Source organism: Pinus tabuliformis, chromosome 8 (genome assembly GCF_031772625.1).
Source record: "Pinus tabuliformis cultivar Carrire ecotype Pingquan chromosome 8, CPIR1, whole genome shotgun sequence".
NCBI lineage: Eukaryota > Viridiplantae > Streptophyta > Pinopsida > Pinales > Pinaceae > Pinus > Pinus tabuliformis.
Genome location: NC_142294.1, coordinates 1,756,582,401 through 1,756,609,083, shown reverse-complemented (window position 1 = coordinate 1,756,609,083; position 26,683 = coordinate 1,756,582,401). Strand labels below are relative to the sequence as shown.

At 37.0% G+C, this 26,683-nt stretch overlaps 1 protein-coding gene across 1 annotated transcript; it reads left to right on the top strand.

Moving 5' to 3' along the window:
- The first annotated feature begins 1,334 nt into the window (after nucleotides 1-1,334).
- Nucleotides 1,335-25,432, top strand: LOC149243141 (pyruvate dehydrogenase E1 component subunit beta-like). Its single transcript, XM_089374424.1, has 4 exons — nucleotides 1,335-1,862; nucleotides 2,640-2,740; nucleotides 11,286-11,329; nucleotides 24,115-25,432. The coding sequence occupies exons 1-4, from the start codon at nucleotides 1,757-1,759 to the stop codon at nucleotides 25,085-25,087; spliced, it is 1,224 nt and encodes a 407-aa protein (XP_089230550.1). The 5' UTR covers nucleotides 1,335-1,756; the 3' UTR covers nucleotides 25,088-25,432.
- Nucleotides 25,433-26,683: the final 1,251 nt, after the last annotated feature.

Genomic DNA, 26,683 nt, shown 5'->3' with positions numbered 1-26,683 from the left:
TTTCTTTTTCTCTTGAATTAAGCTAAAACTATTAAAAACACCATCTAAATACGATCAACTTGCATTTTTATCAAAGTAAATAATAAATCATATAACAAAATTATAAGTTACCAAAGAAAACTTATATTTGATTATATAACAATACAAATACACAACAAAATCCTATCTAATATTAAATATAAGATTACACAAATCTTTTATACAACATCAAACAAAACTTATATTTACTTTTCTTTTACAATAATTCAAGTATACAATAAAAATCTATCCAATATTCAACACTGGAAAAATATCACTTTGGTATAATGATACATATTCTTAGTCTTATGCAATTAGTAAAAAGTTTTTTTTCCAAAAGGGAAATCCTCATGGAAGAAGAGGCTTTATATTACAACATGATACAATTATATTACAACGTGATACAATATCCATACATATGTTGCGTCAACCAACATCAACCTAGCAAATAACAACCCGACATGTATGCATGTTTCCAAAGCGGGTGGGGAGGGCAATATTGCACCGTGTCAACCGACAACGAACGCGGGTGGGGAGGGCAATATTGCACCATGTCAATCGACAACAACCCATCAATTCCTTATAATCGTTGCATACAACAACCCGACATGTATGCGTGTTTTGAACGCGGGTGGGGAGGGCAATATTGCACCGTCCGAACCACCCGAGACAACAAAGTTTAACAATTAAACAATTAGAGTTTGATATTCAAAATAAAAACCACAATAGAGGTCAAAATCTATCCATGTAATATATCACTATTATCACAAATCTAATTAATATTTAATCAACTAAAAATATTTTTATTACATATTAAAAAGTATCTAGATTTTGTTGTTATTTAAAATATATTTTCAAGGTTATGATTTTAGTGTTATTAAGATATATGTTTGAATGTATAAATAGATTCAACACTCTAAAAAACCTAGAATATACTTGAATTTTAAAAATTTAACAACTTAAACTCAAATTCGACAAAATTTTAATTAAAATTACCTACACACTTCGATTAAAATTATCTAAAAACCATTTCATTTCATCCACTACCATAACAAAAACCATTTCATTTCATCCACTAATTCTACGCAATGAAAAATACCATAAATACCATAATGAAATATTGATAGACTGCAAAGTCAAAATGAAAATAAATCTCATTTAGTAGAGGGGCAAATATAGTCACCTTTTAGATTTTGTTGAGCACTAACACTAATCTATGTTTATTATATTGATTAATGAATTCAAAATTAACAGACTCCTAACATTTTCCAAGAAATAAGGAGGCTGGTTTTGGGTGTGAGTCTGATTCAAGAGACTTGAGGGTGGATGCCCAATTTTTATCGAAATTAACGTTGAGCGATAGAATTTTCCAAAATTTTGGGAAGCTGGTTTTTCGTGTGAGTCTCATTCAATACCGTTGAGGGTGGATGGCCAGTGAATGTTTAATCGTTATTAAAACTAGGAGAGAAGCCGTCTCTACCCAACTCACTCAACCTAACTTATTTTGAAAAATCAAAAAATGTTAACGAAGGCGTTACAAACAATGTTATTGTTGCATGTGCAGACTTAAAAACAGGTGGCGAGTAGGGAGACACACAGAAAGAAATCAATGTATACAGAGATTATAGTACAAAGAGTTTGCTTTGCTGTAATAACAGGTGCAATTGCTCCGATACAAAGGCAGTTGCATAAGTGCCCACTTCGGAATTTGTGACTTTCAGTCTGCAATTTTTTCCAAATGGCGAGCTCTGCCATGGCTCAAGGGTTTGGAGGGTTTACAGCCCTAATGCCTTCTTTTTCTTCCTCTAACAGATTGCAGCTAGGCTTCTCCAACCCTTCACCAGGTAAAGCGCAAGCTCTATTTTAAACTAATTTTAGGAGAACTTTAACGCTCAGTAAATATCTGTCTGTTTTTAGCTTTTTACTGAAAATCCCTATTAAGTCTGTAAACGCTAGTTGTTTTGTTGTCGGAATCTCAACCGGGGTGTTAATATCTATACCCGAGGTTCTGAAGAACCTGTATCATCTTCTGTTAGCGGAAGGTAGATTTAACAAATAAAATGTGTTGACTTCCACAAGCTGTTGAGTTAGGGGAAGTTTCTGCAGGCACTGACATATAATATGCGATGGATCTGTGATTAGTTGAATTTGGCCCACAATCATACTTGCATCTGAATTTGCATGTTTAACACAAGTCAGATTAACACCGTGAGTTTATTATGAGTCAAATTGTTTTGGTGATTTTGAGTCACGAATTTCACATAAAGGAGCACTCATTTTCCTTGTTTTCCTTTTCCGATTTCAGAATTGAAAGCCAGTAGGCTTGTACGTTTTCCAGAATCCATGGTGTGTTGTAGTATGCGGTATCTATGTACTTTGAGTTGAATTATTATTGAAATTTGCATCACACGGGAGAACTGTAATTATTCATATTAATGGAAAACTACCATTTTCGCTGAAATTTAGTGTATTTCTGTATTTAAATGTTATTTTAATTGCCTGATGCAAACTGTGAGTTTTGCATGAGTTTGAGTCAATTCTTACTCTTCAGCCGTGCTGATTCATTCTTCCAGTGAGTTGGTAACTTTGCTTAATTCTCCACCTTTTTATTGGTATTCTAGAATGGAAGAGGAGTTCAATTATGATCAGATTGGATGCTTCGTTTTCTCAATATTCAAATTCAAGGAAACGAGCTTCGAAATTGGTTCCCAGTGCTGTGGCGGTGAGATTTCCAAACTCGGCTCCATCTTGTTGTTTCTTTGGCAGGATAAATGCAGGCACGCAATATACTTCTATATAAAAACAAGTTATTGAACTATTTTGAATGCAACATAATGAGCCCTGGAATTCATTTTTACATAGAAACATGCTTTTGAACTGTTTGAGGAACAATGGAATGATCTCTTTGATGGGTTTGCTGAAATCTTCCGGGGGGCAATGCTAAATTTGTAGGACCAGCTTCCATTCCAGTTGAGTTTGGCTTAAAAATTGGTGGGACTATTGCTCGATGTTTATTTTGTAGCTGCTATTTGGATATATCATATTTCATTAAAAAATTCACAGCCACAAGTTTTTCTGTAGTATTTGATGCCCAAAATATGCTTATTTTCATGTAATGTTGCTGGTTTGTAACGGCTTTCATTCATTGAAAATTTACAACATTCAGTCTGTCTGTTGACATCGTGTGATACCAACTTTCTCCTTTTATCACCAATTGATTTCAGCATCTCCTTGTTCCTTGCATACGTGTAGCCTTTATTTATTGGTTATATGTAGTGGGCAATTTGTTCTTGCCATTATCTGACGACCAAAATTTCCCCAGAACGTGAGAGGAATTGAGGCCAAAATGCAATCTCCCATTTCATTTCAGTGGCAGATTTTAATCTCTATTGCAATCATTTCCCCGAAACCACACCAACTGCCTGCAGAGCATGCATGCGCATTCATTGCACCTCTCCTTGTCTACCGGGTCGAGCTCTCTCTGGTTGAGCAAGTTTTCTTCCTTTCTTAATTTGGAAGAACGAGTGCCTTACTTATTGACTGATTTTTGTAGTGCATTTGTCAGATCAGTCATATACTTGGGAATTTTAGCCCATTCCTGCACCTACTCATACATATAAGGCTGCCTCTTTGATGAGGGTAAATGTTCCCTGCCATTATGAAAAACAATTGTGTGACTGATTATTGCAGATATAATGACATATGCTGGGGACCAGGTCACCGTTATCCTTTTTTTCTTTGTTTCTGTATATATTTTTAGTTTCCCTCAACGAATGATTAGTCTTTTGCAAGTATTGGGCTTTTTTTTTTTATTTTCTTCTTTAAGGGCCAGTTTTCAATTGTTTCCAGAATGTGAAGGGCATAATATCTGTTAAATCTTGACGGACATTACAACACTATTTATCAAGTACTTGCTTTTCTAGAATGTATGAACTAGCTGGTACTTTGGTTGGTGTTATGTAATGGGAAAGTTTGCTGTTTCTAGTGTCCAATGGCCAGATATTTTACTGGCATATGTTGGGAATTTAAGCATCTTTTTATAGTTGCTTTAAAGAACAACTTCTTGTTGTAAGAATATGATGGGCAAGATATCCCTTTACTCTTGACTGACATTATGATTTTTTTTATCGATGAAAAAAACTGTATATTTGATATTTCAAGGAGAAATAAAAAGATACATGCCATTGTGCCTTGGCACCGCAGAGGATCTGATCACTCTACTGCTTTTTCAAACAAAAATCTGAAACCTATCTAAAGAGAGTATGTTATGATAGTCTTCCAGTTAGACCTTGGCCTTCTCTCAGGCATAAAGTACCTGTAACACCCTTTAAAGTCCATTCAGGTCTGAAAATACAGTCCACTTCAAAGGTTTAAGCTTGCTTTTCCAGTTTACAAAATATCACAACAAAAATGCAATTTTTTCTTTTAAAGAAAAAATGATCAAAGAAATTTCTTTCAATCAGCTTCATCTAAATATAGAGATTTGGCCTCTTCAGGAAGAGGACCCCTTTCATCAATTTGAGATAACACTCATAGGCATTCTTGTAGAGTTAGGGCTTCTGTTGAAAGCTTATCAGCTTTCTCATTAAGCTCTCTATATTCATGCTGAAAGAAGACCTCTTCAAACCTGTTCCTTACCTCATTTTTTTCCATGATTGGGGCAAGCAGTAAGCTCTCCAGCTTGTTGATACCCTTTGCCCAGTCTATAACCAGCTTTGAGGCCCCCATGATTAGGGGTCCTCCCTTATTTTCACTTTGTTACCTCATCCTATTTTCCATACCGACCACTTTCCCACCAATAGAAAAGCATTCATTGCTTTCTGAACTATAAAAGCCCCTCCATGGCCTTTTTCTTCCTTTCTGATCTAGTGCTTCAAAGGTCCAGGAGCTATATATTTTGCTATCATCACCTTCCCCACAATCCTTCATTATGCATCAATATCCACATACTCTTTGCAGCTAGAGCCTGCCCAAACAGATGAATATTTTTACTGCCCAACCCTCCAGCTTCTTTTGGCAATGCTAATTATTATTTTTTCCCCTCTTCCACAGAGGAATACCTTCTTTCTCTCTCTTCCCTGTTCACAAAAACTTAAACACTTCTTTCTAATTTTCCAACATTTCTTTATGAGCTAAGGATAACCAATAGGCTTGGATTCCTTCCAATATTGGTTTCACCAGTCTCAACCTTTGTCACCTATGGCACCAGTTTGTCACTTTTCCGTCAATTTTCTCATAGAATCAAAGCCAATATCTTAACCTGCAATGATTAGGTTTTAGATAGAAACCCAAGTATATTAGACCCTGGTGAAAGGGGATTGATGGGAAAGATAAAATCTGCTGAGACTCTCTTTCTATATCGTCTTCAAGTCCATTAAACAAAACAATGGACATTCACCTCCATCACTGTCGATTTACTAGACAACCCCAGAATTTCCTTAAATTTTATTGCTTCTTTTACTAGTCCTGTACGGAATAGTATGATCTCATCTACAAGTAATAACTATAAGAGGGTTAAAATTATTTGGTTCCCATATACCTATAACATAACCCTCTCTCTTACAGGCTTTTATCATCCTGCTTAGCCCTATAGCGACCAGTAAAAAAAGAAAAGGAGACATGGGACACCCTTGCCTTAGCCCCATTGTAGCATAGAAGAATCTTGAAGGTGGCCATTTATCAATACTGCAAAACTGGCTTATCACAGAGACCCATCCAGTCCAATACTTGGACTTTCATTTCTATTTGAATAATCAGTTGTCTCAGATACAACTGATTGACTTTATTGTAAGTCTTTGCTAGGTCCAATTTCATCACCATTTCTGGGATCTTTTTAACATTTACTGAATGCAATCCTTCTCGGGCTGTTCCCACTGTATCATGAATTTGTCTATTATGCAAAAGGCCAAACTGTTCTTTTGATATAAATTCTGAAAAGACCCCTTTTAGTTTGTTGGCTAGTATCTTTTAAATATATTGTACACAGAGTTGCACAGTGAAATGGGCCTATAATCATCATAAGTTCCAAGGTTATTTTTCTTGGGATTTAGGCTATAAAAGTAGTATTTGGAGCCCCCATTATCTTCCCTGATGTTCTTGACTCTTCAATAACCCTCAGCTGTTCATCTTCCAAAAAATCGTAAAACCCCAAGTAAAATTCTACATTACATCCATCTGGACATGGACTCTTTGCTTTCTTAAATGACTGTAGGACTGCTTTAAGCTTCTCTTTACTTACCTCAGCATTCAAGTCTTCATTTTGCTATTTATCAAGAAATCTAGGATAAGAGGGTTATGACCTTTAGGATTTCTGCTTTGTTAGTTTCTGAAGGGTCTTGAAATAGTGCTCTGAAATGATTTACTCCTTTCTCTGCAATTTTCCCTTTTAAACTTTCCCTCCTTATCTTCCAAATTGTTTTATTAATGTTCTTTCTGTGTTTGGCATTGTTTTGATTTTGTTTATTTGTTTGTTTGTTTTATCTATCCTTCTGTATTTTCACCCCCTTCTGCTAATGATATAGCTCGATTCTTCAGTTTCCATTGTGCTTCATGTTCGAACAACTGCCCCTTTACCTCTTCTAGTCTTTTCTTCCTCAGTGAATAATCCTTTTTTGTTTATTTATACAAAAGTTTAATTTGGTCCTCCATCTCTACTAGAGTGTTTTTTGCTTTTTGGGCTTTCTCCTAGATTAGGGTCAAATCTTTTCTAGTTTTGGATGACCAAGCTCTTGAACCCTTCTTCCTCCAGCCATGTACGATCAAATTGAAGGGCCTTGGAGGCTTTTGATCCTCCTTTTCCATTGGCAATAATATGCTTAAATGATCTGAAACCCTCCTTCCCCCAACTCGCAACTTCAATCTCTGTCTCCTCCAAAATTCATCTCTGGTACTAAAAATCTGTCCGACCTCTTTGACACCCCCTCCCTTCCACTTTGGAAGTTCCTCTAGCTTGGTACTAATTCTGGAGGTTCCGTGTCACATGATCCTAGGTACTAAAACATCTAAGTGAACAATTCAGCCAAGGGAACTTGTCTAGCTCATTTTCCCCAGATTTCCTCTGTCATCAATTTCCCAGTTCTTTGGATTTTATGTCAATCTGGATACTTGTAGGGAGCAATGATGATTTCGTGAGTTCCATACAGTCTTTCCAGCTAGTTACAATACCTATTGTCCTCCCCTTTGAATTTACTAAACCAAAATTCCATTCTCTGAGGATTGAGGATAAGGTATTTACAATGTTTTATCCTCTATACATAGTTTCCTAAATCAGCACTATGTTCAACTTATGTTTGGAAAAATACTCTTGAGGGTTAGCTTCTTATGAGCAACCCCTAACCCATTGTGTCACCTTCTTAGAGGCAATTCTTGCTCAGAGGGCCTATTTGATGGTCATCTGCTTGCGTTCCTTTATTTTTCTTTTCACTTTCTTCTTAGGTAGTGATAGAAAGAATTTCCTTCCCACTATTGATGGTTGCTTGGGGATAATAATCAGTCCTCCTATTGACTCCCTACTGGCTATGTCACAAGGTTCGTCGAACTTTAACCTTGAGGTTTGAATTTTGGCGAACCTTAAAAAAAATTTGAGGTTCGGCGAACCTCATCAAACCTCATAGCCATTGACCAAGACTAGATCAAAGCTCATAACTTCATGTCACAACTCAAGCTTGTAATTTATCCTTGTAGTTTCCATGTCTGTAATAGCATTTTTGATGTTTACTGATGTTGATTTCTTACTATTTTATCCTATAATTCATTATATATATATATATATATATATAGACGAACCTAATGGCGAACCTCATCCGAACCTCATCAAAAAATTCGAACTCAAACCGAACCTAATCATTGCCGAACCTGAACTCGAACCTGAACCATGTGACATTGCCTACTGGGAGTTTTTCTTTCTAGGTTTGAGATCACATGTAGGAGTATTGCTTCCTTCATATTTTGTGGGATTGTCCTCGTCGCCTTTAATTGAATTACTAGCTTGGGGTACTTATGCTAGCCCGAGGGTTAGATACTCCATTTTACTCTACCTATATCCATAGGGGGATTTCCTAGTTCTTCTGTGAAATGACTAGGATCTTGTATGTGGACTATTTCTCCTTTATCCCTTCTCCGAATGGGGTTCCAAGTTAGGGGCTTCTTTCAAGATACAGTTCTCTAAAGTAATTGACTTCAAAATAGGCTTAGGGCTTGAATTAGGAGATATAGATGTCATACCTTTTTCTAGTGATGCACTTTCTCCACCATCCTCAATTTATATGATCTCTATCTTCTACCCATATTTGCCAAGCTCCATATTTCTAGCCTTTTTTTTTCCTTTCTCACTTAGGATCCGTTTGGGCTAGCTCCAAATTGGTTGTCATCGATTCTGAGCAAAGATTGACCACCATATACTAAGATTTGATAGTATTTTCCAGGTGTGTCACCTTTACGAGCCAAAGATAGAGCAACACCTCATTTTTAGGTGCTCCCTATTCTACGAGATCAGAGGATGTTGCCATTGCCTTTATAGAGAGTCAGGAGGATCCCTCTCTACCTTCTTTCGGTATCCTGACCAGAGATGCCTAACCCTCTTCATCAGGGAGATATTCAAATACAAATTTTAGATTCTACACACTCGAGGATGATTCATAATTTCATACAATCACAACATACTTTGTAGGTTGATTCGGTTGATCGAAGCAACAAGGGACGAGTTGAGTTCCAAATTATTTTAGATAGTAGAATAGTGAGACCTCAGGTCTCCCCTCAACCCCCCCCCCCTCCCTTCCTCTTTGGGAGGCCAATCGGTACCCTTGAGACTGTTGCGGAGGTGTCAAACAACACATCAGTCCACTCACACCCAAAGTGTCAAAAGGGATTAGTTCTTGAGCAAGGTGTCCCCCCTGGACGGACTCCTCCTTTGCCCCAACGAATCAGCCATAGACTTATCTAGAGCTTCTTTCCTTCGACCTCAGATGTTAGGAGTATCCCTCGCTCCTACACCCCTCCACAGGATCGTGCAACTAAACACCTCATTGGGTCTAGAGGACTCCAATAAGGAGCCAATGCCACTTTCGCCCCTCTTCTTGTCGTCTATTATACTCTAGCATTCCTGACATCGTCAACCTCCAACCTTGGACTTATTCACTTAGTCTTCTACATCATTGGGGCCTTTGATTCAATTATATACATGCTTAGGAGGCTGTCCTATTGTTGTGTCTTTCTTTACTTCATTTTATCCTAGATTTAGCTTTGGCATTTTCTAGGAGTTGTGTTTGCACTCCCACATTGTACTCATACTAGATGTATCCTTTTTCCTAACTGTCCTACTTTTGTGGTCATTTGTTGGACATTAATAAAATTATCTTATCTTTAATTGGAGCCCTTGAATGGAATTCTCCAGCAGTCAACAACCTAGATAAAATTCCAATTTCTCCATGTTCTCTCCAACTCCTCCAGTGGACCTTTGCACGTATTGATCTTGACCAGAATCTTGATTACCCTTCTATCTGCTTTGGGATGAAAATCCCTAGGTCTTTAACCTTTCCTATTCCATCTCCTAAGGCCTTCAATACTTTTTTCCATAATTCCATTGGCAACCCATGTAGTTTTATCCAAACTGGTTGTAAGGGCATCGCTTCCCTTCTAGAATTGAACCAGTGCTCCACATTTCTAGGTTTTAGAAACAAAGCCTCCGAATACCATTTGTGAGATATGACTATTTTTCTCTGAACTCAAATAGTATCCAACCCCTAACTAATATATGGAACTATTGGCAAATATTCCAAAAACCCTAGTCATAGCGTCTCCATCCATCTTCTTATAGGATCCTCTAACCTTGTTTGCACATAAAATGTCTAATTAGGCCCTTTCCATTGTGATTTTTATACCCTCCATACCCCGGTCCTTACAAAGAACAATCTTGATCTTTCTTTCTTCATTTTCATAAGCTTCTTGTGCTTTTTGCCCTTTACACCATTTTGAGTTGCAATAATACCCTTCTTTCTAGGGTTTTTTCTTTTGGTGGCTAGTGGAATCGACAACTGGGGTGGTCTTGTACTCGCGTGACACTAGGTTGATTCCATTTGCTACCACTATAACCACTAGGTGTACCACGCCTGCCCCTAATGTGGATAAAGGTTAGTTGGAGTTTGAACCAAGGAGCTCATAATCTTTACATTACATGCTTTGCCAAGTGATCTACACCGTGGGGGCTATCCTTCTTTCTAGGGTTATCAATAGCCCCACTAGACAATTCCTGCAAGGATAGAGAACCAAATGCTTGCAAGTTGCCCTAGATTGTTCTTTTGTACGAATGTTTGGCCCTCCCAACCTCCTTGAGATTTCATGTGATTTTGGAAAGATCTCTCCTCAAACTGTGATTCCTGCCGCTCTACCTTGAGCCCTCACCCTTTACATCTGCCTTAAATCTCTGATAGACACACATCACTGCTGAATTGTTAATTATCCTTCTTTTGTTAGACTGAGACATGTCATACAAACCATTGTTTGGTTTTGATCTTTCGATTCCTCCCTCCTCCCCCCCCATCACTCTCCCCAACCTTTGAAGGTTCTAAAGATCTGGATGGGGCTAAGATTCCTTTTAGATCTTCTCTGATTTATTTGTTGTAGGCTCACTACCCTTTTTAAATCTCTATCAACTCATTCCTTGTGCTAAATATCGGTTCGAGAATGACCTCTTCTCCATCTTTCAGAAAGTTCACTAGCTCTTCCATCCTCCTTCCCTGAGATCACCTTCAATCCTTCAAATGCAAGAGTGAGTATCTAAAGTGGAGACACTCTTATGTCAAAATCTTGAGAAGGATTGTGATGTAGGTCATGTCTCATAAAAATTCTATAAAAAATCTTTGGAACATCTAGCCCACCCTCAAGCACCTAGGTAAGAGTGAGATTGTTGGTACCTTGCTAGCACCAGTTGGTTTACAAGGGGCAAACATGTCAGAAATGGAATTTGAACCTGGATGGGGATGCTGACAACCTCTCCTCTTAACGGTCCAAGATATACACAACTGATAAATTACTGACATTCTGTTATCCATGAATTTGTTTTGAGAAAGCCATGTCTTTCACACCCAGAATTGGATGCTTTTTCGAAGAGTGTGCTGGGTTTGCTCATTTTAAAATTTTAAAATTTTTAATGACTATTTATCATGCAGATTTATTTTGCTTTAAACTTTTACAACTTTACTGGGACAGATATTATTATTGACTTTTCTGACCATAGGAGCCCTTTATTTCTTTTTTTTTGAATCTTCCAGGTGAAGGATGCGACTGCTACAAGTCCTGCAACATCAAAGACTGGGTAAACAACAATCCTTTTTTGTCTTTTATGTTGAAATTCTGATGTTCTATGTTGTTACAATCACTTAAATCCGGAGCTGCAAAATATGTTAACTAATTGTAGATAGAACATAAACCATATAAACCACATGCACAATGGAATACAGACGAGAACTCAATGAGACCTAGAGAAGTTAGGTCAATGACCAGGGCAAAACCTAACCACATTCTTCTTCTATTAGAAATCAATTGTTCAACGGAGATACAAAGTACAATGAGAAAATGAAGAAGTTCACCCAAATCTGAAGAAGATCTCTGATAGCAGTGGCTGATGCCAACGCTGAATCGCTTTGGCTCTCCAAGATCTTCTCTTGCTCTTCAAGGCTCTCTCTCTCTCTCTCTCAATCTTCCTCTAGACTCTCAAACTCTCTCTTTCTCATGTTTGAATTGTCCTTTCACAAGCACAAGTAAGCTTGTCAAGTGAGGATGAGAGGCACAAATATATAGGAAGAGCAAGGAGGTTGAATTCATGAGGGAGTAACTCCTATGCCTTGAGGAGGAGTTACATGTGCCAAAATACGAGTGTAACTTATGCCATAAAGGAGATGATTGTAACTTATGCATTTAGGAGAGAAGTGTAACTTATGCATAAAAGAGGTGTAAGAGGAATCTTTTTACAACGAGACATTAAAGTGTGTAAGAGAGTGTAAGAGGTGCCTAAGAGCATTAAAGAGAGAGAGAGGAATGAATCCATTGAGAAAGAGAGAATAACTTATGCATTAATTGAAGGGAGTTACATATTACATGATTGAGTATCATGATTGAGAGACTTGAATTTCTTTTCAATAATAATATAATAATATCATAGAGGATAATAATAATATTGATGATTAAGTTAAAAATTAAACAATTGAGGTTGATTAAGGACAAGTTTAGTCATTTTCCATCGTATATATATGATTACGAATTGATGGAAAGTGATTTACGATAGTTGGAAATTCATGGTTGCAAAGATAGACACAATTTTCTATTTTTAGAAAGTCACTTTAGGAATGTCGGAAATGAAATTTTATTCAAGGAAATTCATCCCATAGCTGTCAATTTTTAACATTATAACTCAAAGAAATGATTTTGTTATTTTGTATTGTTTAACTAGGCTCAATATTGAAGAAGAAACACACAATTTGCACAATGTAAAAGTCTGCAAAATTAGGAAAACTAGCAAGTTCTTTATGTCATTAGTTTAAATTGAGCAGATGCCCTGTACTGCTCAATATGGCAGCTACAATTCTTTAATGGAGTCATATAGATCACAAGTATAACTGATACTTTATACATGAGACATTCTTGGAATCAATAGTCTTTTGTATATTATTTGTAAGGTAGAACTTTAAAAGTTCAGTGGCTGTGGCTTTCTGTTATGCACTGATAGAATCCCCATTCTCAGATGGGTCACTTTAACTCATTAACAATCATTTCTTAAGTCATTAACGATCTTGTGTGTTTCAGTCTCAATTCCACTCTATCTGATATACAGTAAAGGAACAGTGGCCGCTTTAGTAAATTTCTCATAATTTTTAATAGCAATCCAAGTCTGCATCAAATTACTAACGGGTCATCTGTAATGCACAACTATGTTGTCTCCTGACCAAAACTAATTTTATAATATATTACTTGTCCAGACAGTATGTAACTGAAAGAGTTCAATTCATTAAATACTTGTGTCCATATATATAGTGTGCATTCCCTCCCCATACATCTGGGAATAGTCCATGTATATATTATGTACTCTTTCTCTGCACATCCAGGAATATCTCTCATAGGCTTGTTCTTGTGCTCAGGAAAAATTGTGGATACCCCTTTCATCAAATAATATCTGGAAAAATAGCTAACTCAAAGTGGAAGTCATTATTTCTTTGAACCATGTAATGAAGAAGACCCTAGTGGTTGTTGACAGTATTTTCCGAGATGGCAATGCACAAGTCTGGAATAGAAATGTTCCAGCCAGCTGATTAGTGATTCAAGCTCACAACAATGATCAATTGGACACATTAAGCCAAGGTGGCTTTATATCCTGTCACATGGCTCCTGTTCCATCTGTTTTCCTTAGAGTGGCAGCAAGCCAAATGGCTTATAATATATCCTCCACTTCTGGTATCAATGAATGAGACACGAAGTTCATGGGATAAATTATGACAAGGAATAAGTGCCATGTAACTCTTATTACCCCCATGTGCTTTCATAGTGAAACCTAAATCTGAAGATTAATGTTGAAGGGGGCATACCAGACCACTAAATTGTTAGAGTACAATGCTTTGTTACAACTCAATGTAATAAAGTCATGGTTATATGGGTGACTATATTAAAGAATCATTATGATAGACGTTAAACCTATAGGTGCCAATGAGAAAAGCAGTCAGGTCATATAGGTGTGCATTGTGCAACTACCTATCTAAATAAAAGAGAATCAATTTATATTAAACACATATTTTACATGAGTTTGTTTCTTTTTTCTTACTCTTCTTTCTTGTGTGCTCCAAAATTCAACATGGTAGTAGAGTGATATGGAAGTTTGTGAGCTTTGTAAACTTCAAGAGTCCAAAATATCCACAATCCATGAGTGAGACTAATATTGAAGTTTGTGAGTGAAATGTATTGTTGGAACTTGTGGGCCAAGTTCGCCTGGAAATGTTTTGGTAAAATTAAATTAATAGAAAGCAAAGTTTTTCTAATTACTAAGTTTTGAACTTTGAGAATGATTTGATTTAGAGAGGAAATTGAGTTATGTCTTATGAGAGACCATTTGATGCTGTTTTTCATCACACCATTTTTTATAGTGTTGAAACTTATTTATATTCTCCTGCAGCTTTGACGAGATGGTGAGGAAAAGGTGAAAACTTGAGGTCGAATAAGGGCTGGACAATTACATGGAGGAGCAGAGTAGTCCACACAATTGTTGGCACTGCAATATTCTTGAAATTAAAGCACGAAGGTTTTTGGTGAGTGAGAGGAGGGAGCAACTTGTTGACCAATAGAGACTAGTAATATACATGTAAGATGATGGGTGCAGTTGTGTCAAAGTAAAGCCAATTGACAAGAAGAAATTTATCGCCCTGGGTATTCATATAGTGAAGATTGAGGATTTCAAACTACATATTTGTTGGGCAAATAAAGATAATAGGAGTTTAATTTGAATGAGGAAAGATGCAAGGGTTTGACCGTAGTTAGAGTTTGAATGCAAATAGAACGTGGCCACTTATGCTTGACATAAAGCAATACTGCAATGGAATTCTTGAAATCCACTTGCGATTTGGAATGCGAACATAGTTAAAGGTAGTCATGACCTAGATAGAGAAGAACTCTATACTCGGCTTGTGCCTAATTTGTACATGCCGATGCAAAGTTGATTTCTTTAATGGTCCCATTCCTTTTAGATTGAAGCTTCTAGTCAACGCAAACAAATGACAACTATTTTATTTTAGATTTAACATTAGGAAATTTTTTATCACAACATTTGTTATAGTGTTGAAACTTATTCACATCCACATGCAACTTCGATGAGATGGTGAGGAAAAGGTGAAAACTTGAGGTTGAATAAAGGCAGATCAATTACATGGAGGAGCAAGGTAGTCCACACAATGGTTGACACTGCAATATTCTTAAAATTAAAGCACAGGTTTTTTGTGACAGAGAGGGAGCAACTTGTTGACCAATAGAGATTATTAATATACATGTAGGATGATGGGTACAATGGTGTCAAAATAAAGCCAGTTGACAAGAAGAAATTTATCGTCCTAGACATTGATATACTATATAGTGAAGATGGATTGAGGAATTCAAACTACATATTTATTGGGAAAATAAAAACAATAGGAGTTTAATTTGAATGAGGAAAGATGCAAGGTTTTGACCCCAGTTATGCTTGACAGAAAGCAATACTCAAATGAAATTCTTGAAATCCACATGCGATTTGGAATGCGAGCATAGTCATAGGTAGTAATGACCTAGACAAAGAAGAACTCTATACTCGATTCGTGCCTAATTCGTACGTGCCAATGCAAAGGTGATTTTTTAATGGTCCCATTCTTTTTAGCTTGAAGCTTCTAGTGAACACAAACAAATGATAACTATTTTATTTTAGATTGAACATTAGGAAATAAATGTCCCACCACACTATGGAAGCCTACTTAGGCTTAAGAAGGTATGCATGGGGGCATCTATAACACTAATGTCGCCTAGGACTTGAACTTGACCTTAAAAGTCCATGTGCACATAAGCACGAGCATGGGAACAAGTGTGCCATTTAGAGGCTTGAACTGTAGCGGGGGTTGCTACCTCCTAAAAATGAATGGCTTATTTTTCATTTTCATTGACATCATTCTCTTACCATGACAACGAGAATCCATGCGATCTCAATGATAATTATAGGTTGTGGGGAGAGACTTGGAGATCCATTCACCTTGTCCTACATTACCATGGTGTTGCATCATTAATGGAGCGCCCTACTCATGAATTGAACCTAGGGATCTGAAACCACATGGATTATTGATGTGAGTTGGAGGGGAGAGTTGGGACATGAACACCCTACCACATTGGAGGCCCAAAACATGACACATGGCAACGAAAGGAGTTGAAGGAGAAACAACCTACTTGAAAGAATGTGGTACTAAAAATTGCCCTTGGCATGGTCAAAGGCCCACTTAATATTAAATGTCCTCTTCAAGGAGGTGGCTAGGGCATGTTGAAGGCGGGATGAGAAATAACCCTAATGAAGGAGCATCCATGTGTTTGGAGGTTTCTTTTACCTTTGAAAAGGTCTTTGGGGTAAAGACATATTGTTTGAGGTTTGTTTCACGTATTTGGAGGCACATTTCACCTTTTAGGTTTCTTGGGGTTGAAGATATTTTCTACATATTTGGAGGTGTGTTTTCATCATTGAGTAAGATTTTGGATAGGGACACATTGTTTGAGGCTTTCTCTAGATATTTGGAGGCAAGCTCTTTGTACGAGCAGATGATATGTGGCACTGTTGAGAGGATCAAACCCTCAAGTGAAGAGTAAATACATACTTTAAGAAAGGAGTTTTGCTTGTGGGGATGACAAGTGGCAATATGGACCCATTCAATGTCTTTCCAATCAAAAGGGAGCAGTCCACCTTAGGAGGATTCTAAGGCCTTTTAAAAAGAAATAATATTTTATTGGCATTGTTGAGAGGATCAAACCCTCAAGCGAAGAGTAAATACATGCTTTAAGAAAGGCGTTTTGCTTGTGGGGATGACAAGTAGCAATATGGACCCATTCAAAGTCTTTCCAATCAAAAGGGAGCACTCCACCTTAGGAGGATTCTAAGGTCTTCTAAAAAGAAATATTATTTTATTGTAGAAGTTGTTGAAGGAAAGATATAAAAGGAGATCTATTATCATTTGCTAAAGGTAGGGCTGGAAGAGAGGGATTTCCCTTCCAAGAAATTTATCAAATATCTTTTGGGAAAATTGGAAGAAGGGCATTGGTTCAAGTGTAGGTTCCTTCATCCATTATTCTTTTCATGGATTATTAGGGTTTTGCAAGATTTGTCATTTGTTTGAGCAAACAAAATATCTTTGTAGAATGACTGATTTGTCCCAAAAGAAGAGATTAGGGTTGAGGTTCTTAAACCCTTCCTAATTCTTGATGCAATCTTGAATTATTGAAGGATCTTGCTGTTATCATTTCTATTGTTTGGAGAGACTGTTGTTACCTTCTTTATTTCTTGGTTACACATTATTGCTGGCTGCAATTTTCTTGTTAGGTCTCACTGTTTCTTCTTGCATATTTTGAAAATATACTTTGTACTAATCATGGCACATCTATGATAGCTTAATTAGATATTCTTGGTGATATTCAAACTGTCTTGTTCTAAATCTTCCTTACCTCCATAGACCAATAGGATAGGCCACTTGGATTTGGCAAATTCCACCATCAACCTTATTCTAAAAATATGGAGGAAATTTCTTTTCTATGGTTCCCCCCATGTGCTAAAAAAGCCTAAATAAGTGCCTCTGTGAATGCACTTTGTGAATGGACTTTGTAACATTTGAAGTGTAAGTTTGGGAGGTAACAAATGGGTATTCTTGTTGGGGACAAGGTTCAGTTCCTGAGACTCAGCAGATTGGTTATAATGATTTGATTAAGGCATTTCTTTGTAGATTTCTTCCTCATCTAGGGACTTCATGAAGGAACAGAGTCCTATTTTAAAATATTTTGAAGTAACTTGCTGTTTGTAGGGGTGAGGACATCCGACAGGGTTTCAAGGGATTTGAAGCCTTACCCTGGGACTCCATTGATATGGAAAAGAGGCATGATGATGATGTGTCGTCAACATTTCATATCAGTTTTTCATTTTAAACATCTGGAAGTGAAGAAATATAGGATCACTCCAAGAGGTGTGGGACGTTGTAAGGTCTAGTCCTCTAGATTTCCTGGGTATTTCTGGATATCGAATTGAGCTCCCCAGTCCAGGAGGGAACAAGCATAGTTTGAAGTTCCACGAACATACCAATTAAACTACACTACATGTTACATTTTTCATTGCACTTATTTCAGATGTTAATGTTGTCCATGAGAATTTCATGATGAAAGCGTTTGTACTTACAGTGGAAGATGGTGCATTGGAATGGTAACTTAATTGTTTGATGACTGTAGTCCAAAAAAAATATCTTCATCTGCAGGTTTAAATAAAACATTTTGCAAGTATTGGGAGCCTAATTATGAAGAAGGATAACATGACGAAGATCTAGCTGATGAACCACAGGATTCTCATGTTGTGCTTGATGAGTACATAAAAGGATGAGAAGGATAGAGGACCTAATATACTTGCATATTAGAGTAACCCCCGGATGCTTTACAGTGGAAGATGATGCATTGGAATGGTAACTCAATTGTTTGATGACTGTAGTCCAAAAAAAATATCTTCATCTGCAGGTTTGAATAAAACATTTTGCAAGTATTGGGAGCCTAATTATGAAGAAGGATAACATGACGAAGATCTAGCTGATGAACCACAGGATTCTCATGTTGTGCTTGATTAGTACATAAAAGGATGAGAAGGATAGAGGACCTAATATACTTGCATATTAGAGTAACCCCTCAGATGCTTTCATGGTTGAAATTAATGATAAAGTTGAGGTATTCAAGTCCTTTCTTGATGCCCATGGTATTCCCTATGAAGAAAAAAGTTATGCATCCACGAATGAGCGACAAAGAAATGAACTTTAGGATGATTACTTGTATAACCAACGTTCTCTTTCATAATGTGAGGCAGTTTTGCAAATGAGATTCCAGATTTGGAGGAAAAGAAGTGTGATGAAGTTCTTGAAGGTTTTGTGGTGGTACATCATGAAGAAGACCTCGATGATGAAAACTCCAATGATGATAATACACTCCATCATGTACCCAAAGAAGCGTCTTTAGATGTTAGTACCCACTTATTTGATGAAAATATTCCAGCAACCATCATGGATTTGGAGGACAAAATTTTGGTAGGTTATGGCGATTTTCCTTTTCATATTCTTAAACATGATGATAAAGTTTTTGAAGGGTTGAAGAGGACAGATCTTGTAGAGAAGCCCTTGGTGGATGATGATACTGCAAGTGTTTCCATGTGCTCCAAGCCTGAGGCTTTGTGTATATCACTACTGAGGTAGATGAGCAATGTTTCACTCTTCTTGGGTAGATCTTTAAGTTGAATCCAAACGAGCATTCCCATCAATCATATGGGTAATAGAAACAACTGATGAGGCAGTTGTTCAAATTTTGAAGCCTATTTGGAACTTTGGACAATGTGAAAAGCTCTTTATAAATCCCCTTCCTTGGCACTAATAATGAACTGGTATTTGCGCAAATGCTATGGTTACCTCAAGACGCTGCTTTAGGCAGGGAAGCATTATAGGTTAGAATTTTCTTGTTTATGACTCTAAATATCAGGAGCTAATGGCATTATATCGTCCTCATTGATGCTCATCTTTTTACACAAGGGAAACATTGGCTGGATAGACATTCTAATTTCTAACCTAAGTCACAGGACACGTCCCTCAGGGTCTCGTGTCCTGTATTTCACGTGTCGCACACGAAAACCGCCTTAAAACGTGTCGAAAACGTTTTTCTTCATGTCCTCCAATTGAGGCACGTGTTTTGGACGTGTCAAAAACGTGCCCTAACGTTTTTGGTTCTTAGGACACGTGTCCCATGAAAAGTGACATTTAAAACCTGCAACATAGTTTATTTTTGGGTTTTTTTTTTTTGTGATTGTTCGCCACTGAAGTTGAGTTTGCTCGTCCCTGGAATCTAATTTCTTGTGCAGTGTGAGGAATTCCATCAGATTCGAGCGCAATGCTCACAACTTCACATCGACTTAGACCTGGAGATGTAGGAGACGAGTGTTTACATGCTTTGTCGAGAGTTTGGAGCACTTAAATTTCTTGTAAGTTGTGTTATAGCCTACGAAACTTAGCTTAATTATACATGAGTGACCACGTATAGATCGTGTGTTGAAATAAAAATCCCAGCTCCCTGTCATGTGCTCATTGCTCACTACACCTTCGAGGTCTAAAGGGAGGGAAAGCTCGATTAACACTCTAGTCAACAATGAAGTTTGAACACATATAAATTTATAGTTCATAAACTACCTTATGTGAAGTTTGAACATGATCAAACTTGTTTGAAGTTAATAACTAAAATTATAACATGAACAATGAACATTGAACTGTGAACATCATTGATGTAGTAAATTAAAAAACTAACTAGTAAATTACTAAATACTAAATAGTAAATAGTGTATACTAAATACTAAATAGATATCATCATGATTCATATCTATATGGATGAAGCACTATATTTCAGTATTTTTTTAATATATATATATATATATATATCCCGCTGCGTATCGTGTCGAATACTCGTATCTACGTGTTCTCCGTGTCTCGTGTCCTCGTGTCATGTGATTTAGTTTCTAACACACCAGTCATCCATTCCATGTATTTTTCACCTTTTATTTCAGCTTTTACAGGTGCCTGCAAGAATTTTCAAGTTCACTCCCCAAAAACTCCTAGAGAAATTTTGTTACCGCTGTGGAGCTTGAGCTCCATTTGGATTTAATGGCTTTCAAATTCAACGATACAGGCAATGAAAGCTGTTGATAAACAAGAAGGAAGCATTGCAATCACATTGTCTGCAGAAACTAAATCTCTAGTTGCATGATTAAAATTTTCCAGTGAACACATGCATATTCAAAACTAATTCCCCAAGCACTTGTTGCTTAAGAATTTGTGCTCATGCCCTTTAAATAGAACACATCAAATATAACAAGATTTGCTTGTATTGTTCTTCAGGGGTGAAAAGCATACTGAAAATGAAGCTAATTCTTGCATTTCGACCAGTCGTAAATACATCATCTGATTATCATTTATTAGTAATGATATATGGCAATCACTATTCTATGTTGTATTGGAACAACAGTAGCAACAACAATTATTAATGAATTTGCTAAAATTTTGAATTGTAGACAACAGAGAACTTTTAAGCTTGGATTCACTTTGATGGCAAATGTAAAGACCACTGACTGTCATGAAGTAGTTAAGAACTCTATTGCCATACAAAGCCAATGGTGGACTGGACTTTTCTTCAGAAGGAACTCCCGTAGTGTCTAGAAGTTTTGGCAAGAACATTTGGGAGAATAACAAGCAAGGGAAGAACTTGCAGTAGATGATATCATCTTTCCAACTGCAAGTACTTGAAGCCCTAACTTATTTCTTGGAGGAACCACCCTTATAACCACACCACTTTGATGGGCCTAAGTATTCCTTCCAATTGCTCATCTTGAAGTGATAGTCAAAGTAACACTCTGATATCCTTTGTTTGAATCAAACCCTCTGCAATAGCATGGTCAGTAATAATTCCAGACACTCACCGTAAATCTTGATTGTGGTACTATTATGGATGCGAGGAAAGGAGAAAAACTAAAGGGTAGATAAAGAACTCGAAAAATCACAATTTAGAAGATGAGTGTTCCACTGTCAGTACAAATAATCTAATAACATATTATAGAAACCAATGTTGTGAAAATCGTGATCGGGATTAAATCGGCGCGGGGAACAAATCGGAATTATCGGGAAAAAATCGTTTGGTACAAAAATATTCATTTTTTTTTTTCATTTTTTCAATTTTTTTAATATCTAAACCATCTACAACATAAAATAAATACATTGACACATAAATATGATAAAAAAAACTAATATATAAGATGTTTAATATCATTTCTAGCGCTAAAATCACACATAACATTGAATCATGTCTTGAATAGTAAGTCCTGACTCCTGAGTCCCAACTCAGCCTCAAAATATCAACAAAAAATATGATAATGTATCTCATCATGTCATAATGTCATATACAATAAAATGAAAGTCTAATCCTATTGATTTCCTCTGCCCCTCTTGCGAGAAAATGCCACAACTTTCCCTTTCCCTCTATATGTAGATGCTGGTGCCTGTGCTGGTGGAAATGACAGTGGAGTTTGATGTGCTCTAGAAGCTGAAGAACTAGAAGTAGGAGCTATAGGAGGTAGACCATGTCCTCTACTAGTGGCAGTGGTAGCCCGGGCAGGGGGTGTCACCTGGAAACATTACAATCTCCCAATCCTGAAATCCTGAAAAACTGATAAGTCTATTGGATTTTAAATGAAATCTAATATTCTACTTTCTCCATATGAAACCCAATGACGCTGGAACCACTCTCAAACATCCTGAGTCATTTCATGGTAATGTTAAAAATTTAAGTAAAAGTGATTACTTTAAGAATTTAACATTACCATGAATAGCATATCCATACTAGGGCCTAGACTTTATCATTAAGCTGCCCCACTCAAAAATTATTTGTTTCTTTAAAAAAAATTGCATGAAAAAACCCAAAAAAACGTTATAAAACTATGCTGTCGCAACCCCCGGCGATTTTTTAAGTTTTTATCGCGGTTTTTTCAATAAAAATCGGCAAAAAAAAATCCGGCGATTTTTTCGTTTAATTATCGCAATTTTGTCGGCAGAGGGAAAAAATCGCGATTTTTTCATTTTAGCACGATTTTATCGCGATTTTCACAACACTGATAGAAACTGAATAGTTTCAAATGTTATGAAAGATTGTGTTGAAGTCTAATGCATTCAGCTCTCGGAGATCTGTTTTGCATAAAACATTAAAGCACAAATTGTCATTCACCAATCTTTCTGAACAAGTCGATACAATTAGAATGTTATACTCATGCATCACATTCATAACTAGTGCAGGATACAAACACAGTAAAATTCTAAATTAACTTTCCTGTATTTATTTTAAGAACCTCATGCAACAACATTTTAGAACTTTACTCCATGTATTGCCATGCAGCTCAAAATGTGAAAATGAGTCTAGGACCTGAATTTTTTTTTCCTGAAAATAAGAGCTTTATGCAAGAAAGGAAAAGAGAGAACACCATGAAGGCGACCCTCCAACGAGCTTGCAGGAACTGCTGTCCCTGCTAACAGTTTTCCTTTTTCATTAGAATCTGCTTAACTCTTCACATAGATGGCAGCATGCATGCCTGAAACACATGCATTTATCCATTTTTTTCATTGACCTTCACAAAATAATACATTACAAGAATTTGCGTATAGAACATAGAGAAACATTTTATTTTGACATCATTTTTACAGGGTTGTTGACTTCCATCATAGCAATGGTGCATATGAAAAATTGCACTTACTAAAAATGTTTTCAAGATAGAGCCACTTGTATACCCCTAACTGAACGACATGACATCGTGCTATATAAACATCCATAAAATAAAACTATTAGTTCTATAGTGCCTGTTAAATGCGCAGGTACAGAATGTTCAAGTGGAATAAAATGTATGATGGAACAATATTAGTTTAGTACAACTACTGCAATATTAGCAGATATAATCTCTATTATCATGCAGATCTGAACTGTTCTTTCTCAAGACACTGTCACTCTATTAAAGGGCATGATCGTCTTCTCTGTCATGAATCCAAGTGCAACAATTACCCGAGTAAAACTATACTTCAGAAGTCGATATCTTTGCACAAAATTATATAGAAGCAGAGGAAGACGAAGTCCTGATTTTAGCTGCCTGAGCCTGTGAAGGGTTGTACATGACTGAGAAGGGTTATACGTCGTTTTTTTAACATCCCACCTAGACCCTTGCATGCTTAGTGTAACCAATACCTAAGTTATCTACCAATTTGATTAGATTATGTTTACAGTTCTGAGCAGTTCTATTTTGCTTTTGGCTAACCCTTTTTTGGCAGAGACTAGGTTATTCAGTTTAGTCTTGAATTTACGATGACTTTGGAATCCCTCTTTTGCACAACTGGGCTTTATACTAATGGCCCTGGAGTTATATGCATCTCATCTTTTTTTGTGCCTGGTCTTTCAACACAGGCTGTGCTTCACTACATGGACTGTTTTAACTTGTAGCAGAAAAAAATGTTCATCCCTCTTTTGCACAACTGGGCTTTATACTAATGGCCCTGGAGTTATATGCATCTCATCTTTTTTTGTGCCTGGTCTTTCAACACAGGCTGTGCTTCACTACATGGACTGTTTTAACTTGTAGCAGAAAAAAATGTAAAAATTGATCGTGATAAATTATATGCAAACTAGAGCTGTGTGTGAAGGTTGAAGAGTTTCCTTACCAAGTTATTAGTAACTTATTTCTTGAAGGTTAAATCTAAATATTTTTTCGTATATAATTAGTAATCTCTTGCTTACATGTTTTGTACGTAGGCACGAGCTGCTCTTGTTTGACGCTCTTCGTGAAGGTTTGGATGAGGAGATGGAGAGGGATCCTCGAGTTTGTGTCATGGGGGAGGATGTTGGCCATTATGGAGGTTCTTACAAAGTAACCAAGGGCATGGCTGAAAAATATGGTGATTTGAGGGTGCTCGATACACCCATAGCTGAAAATTCTTTCACAGGGATGGGTGTTGGAGCTGCCATGACAGGGTTAAGGCCTGTTATTGAAGGAATGAATATGGGTTTTCTGCTATTGGCATTCAATCAGATATCAAATAATTGTGGCATGCTTCATTACACTTCAGGTGGACAGTTTACTATTCCTGTGGTTATTCGAGGCCCTGGTGGGGTGGGGAGACAGTTAGGTGCAGAGCATTCACAACGGCTAGAATCTTATTTTCAGTCTGTTCCTGGATTGCAGATGGTTGCTTGCTCCACTCCATACAATGCAAAAGGGCTGATGAAAGCAGCAATTAGAAGTGAGAATCCCGTTATCTTGTTTGAGCATGTTCTTCTTTACAACTTGAAAGAGAAGATACCAGATGAAGAATATGTGTGTTGTCTTGAAGAAGCAGAAATGGTGCGTCCAGGTGCAGATATAACCATTCTGACTTATTCTCGTATGAGATACCATGTGATGCAGGCAGCGAAGACCTTAGTGAATAAGGGATATGATCCAGAGATAATTGACATCCGCTCTTTGAAGCCATTTGACTTGCACACAATTGGGAATTCAATAAAGAAGACACATAGAGTGCTGATTGTTGAAGAGTGCATGCGTACTGGTGGCATTGGAGCGAGTCTCAGGGCTGCAATTATTGAAAACTTCTGGGACTATTTAGATGCACCCATCATGTGCTTATCTTCACAGGATGTTCCAACACCATATGCAGGCACACTAGAGGACTGGACAGTGGTGCAACCTCCTCAAATTGTATCAGCGGTTGAGCAGCTTTGTCAATAGGCTTCGTTTTTCTTTGACCAATGCAAAAGCCTTGGATCAAGTTGCAGGCCCATTGAAATTTTGGGTTGTTTATTGTTTTTCATAAAATTCATTTACCTTTATCTCAACATTGTTCTAAGTTAGTGTTACTCTAATTTGGTTCTAATTTATTATATTTATTATTAGCTATAGGAAATTCATAGTTTCTTTAAAACTGTTGGATCAGTCCCCTTGTTATCTGCTAAATATTCTGATAAGTAGAGCCTGTAATCCAAGATTTGGCATTGTTCACAATGCTGTTATCCATGTTTTATGTATTTTGCTAAGATATTAAAGTTTGTTATGGAGACAGTGTCTTTTGCCTTATGCTCCCATTTTAAATCATACATCGGTTTGTCTTTTATTGTGTTTGTTATTTTGCCTATAGATGATCTCTTCCATACGTTTTGTTGGCTACTGAGAGTGCTCATTGATCGACGAGGGACTCTTATTTTCCTCAAATCATTCGTGAGGCAATGTGTATAAGGTTCATTTTGGGTTGTACTTACGTCATTTCTGCTCTCATCGAGAAATGTTCTAGGGTTCCGTTTGATCATTTAACTTAGCACAAACCTACAGAATTGATGGTTACAACCATAAACAAATATGTAACCCGCAGAGATGAAGATTATTCACAAGAAGCAGAAGGTTTGTTCTATAATTTATGTCACAGTGGTTTCTTGGACAAATATATAGGTAGACATTGAATTGATGGACTGTAATAGTTTCTTTAATGTCCATGAGTGCAGAAAAAGATTGACTAACAAATGATTGGTCTCCATTTATCGGTTTTTAGCAATGTTGCAGTAATTGTTATCAGGTAATATCGGCTCGGGAAAAAAATCGTAAAATTCAAAAATATTAATAATTTTTTTCAATTTTTTTAATATCTAAAGCATCTACAACATAAAATAAATACATTGACACATAAATATGACAAAAGAACTAATATATAATATGTGTAATATCATTTCTAGTGCTACATCACACATAACAGTGAATCATGTCCTGAATAGTAAGTCTTGACTCCTGAATCCCAATTCAGCCTCAAAATATCAACAAAAAATATAATAATTTATTTCATATCACGAGTCATAAATGTCATATACAATGAAATGAACCAAATAACTAAAGTTTAATACTACTGATTTCCTCTGCCCCTCTTGCGAGAAAATGTAATAGCTTTCCCTTTCCTTCCAGATGTAGATGCTGGTGGAGTTGGTAGTGGACTTTGCCGTGCTCTAGAAGTTGAAGAACTAGGAGTAGGAGCTACAGGGAGTAGACCACGTCTTCTACTGGTGGCAGGGGTAGCTCGGGTAGGTGGTGTCACCTCCTCTTCCTCCTCCTCCTCCTCCCCCTCTATGCCTTCCATTACCTCCTGCTCTAACCAATCGTTGGCAGACTCTATGAGAGGCCTCTCGGTCTCAACTCTCCATGCAGCAGTGGTGTCAATCCCATTCAATGATATGGCTTCCATATCAGGTATCTTCTCAAGTTGCCTCACCCACAATCGAAGATTGTAGTAGACGTAGACCATGTCATTAAGTCGTTGGGACTCCAACCTGTATAAAGATCATG

Bases quoted from the DNA above. Each gene is read 5' to 3' on its own strand.
- LOC149243141 (XM_089374424.1), top strand. From the start codon at position 1,757: ATGGCGAGCTCTGCCATGGCTCAAGGGTTTGGAGGGTTTACAGCCCTA. The intron at 2,741-11,285 runs GTGAGATTTCCA...TGAATCTTCCAG, and splicing joins TGGTTCCCAGTGCTGTGGCG to GTGAAGGATGCGACTGCTAC. The intron at 11,330-24,114 runs GTAAACAACAAT...TTTTGTACGTAG, and splicing joins CCTGCAACATCAAAGACTGG to GCACGAGCTGCTCTTGTTTG.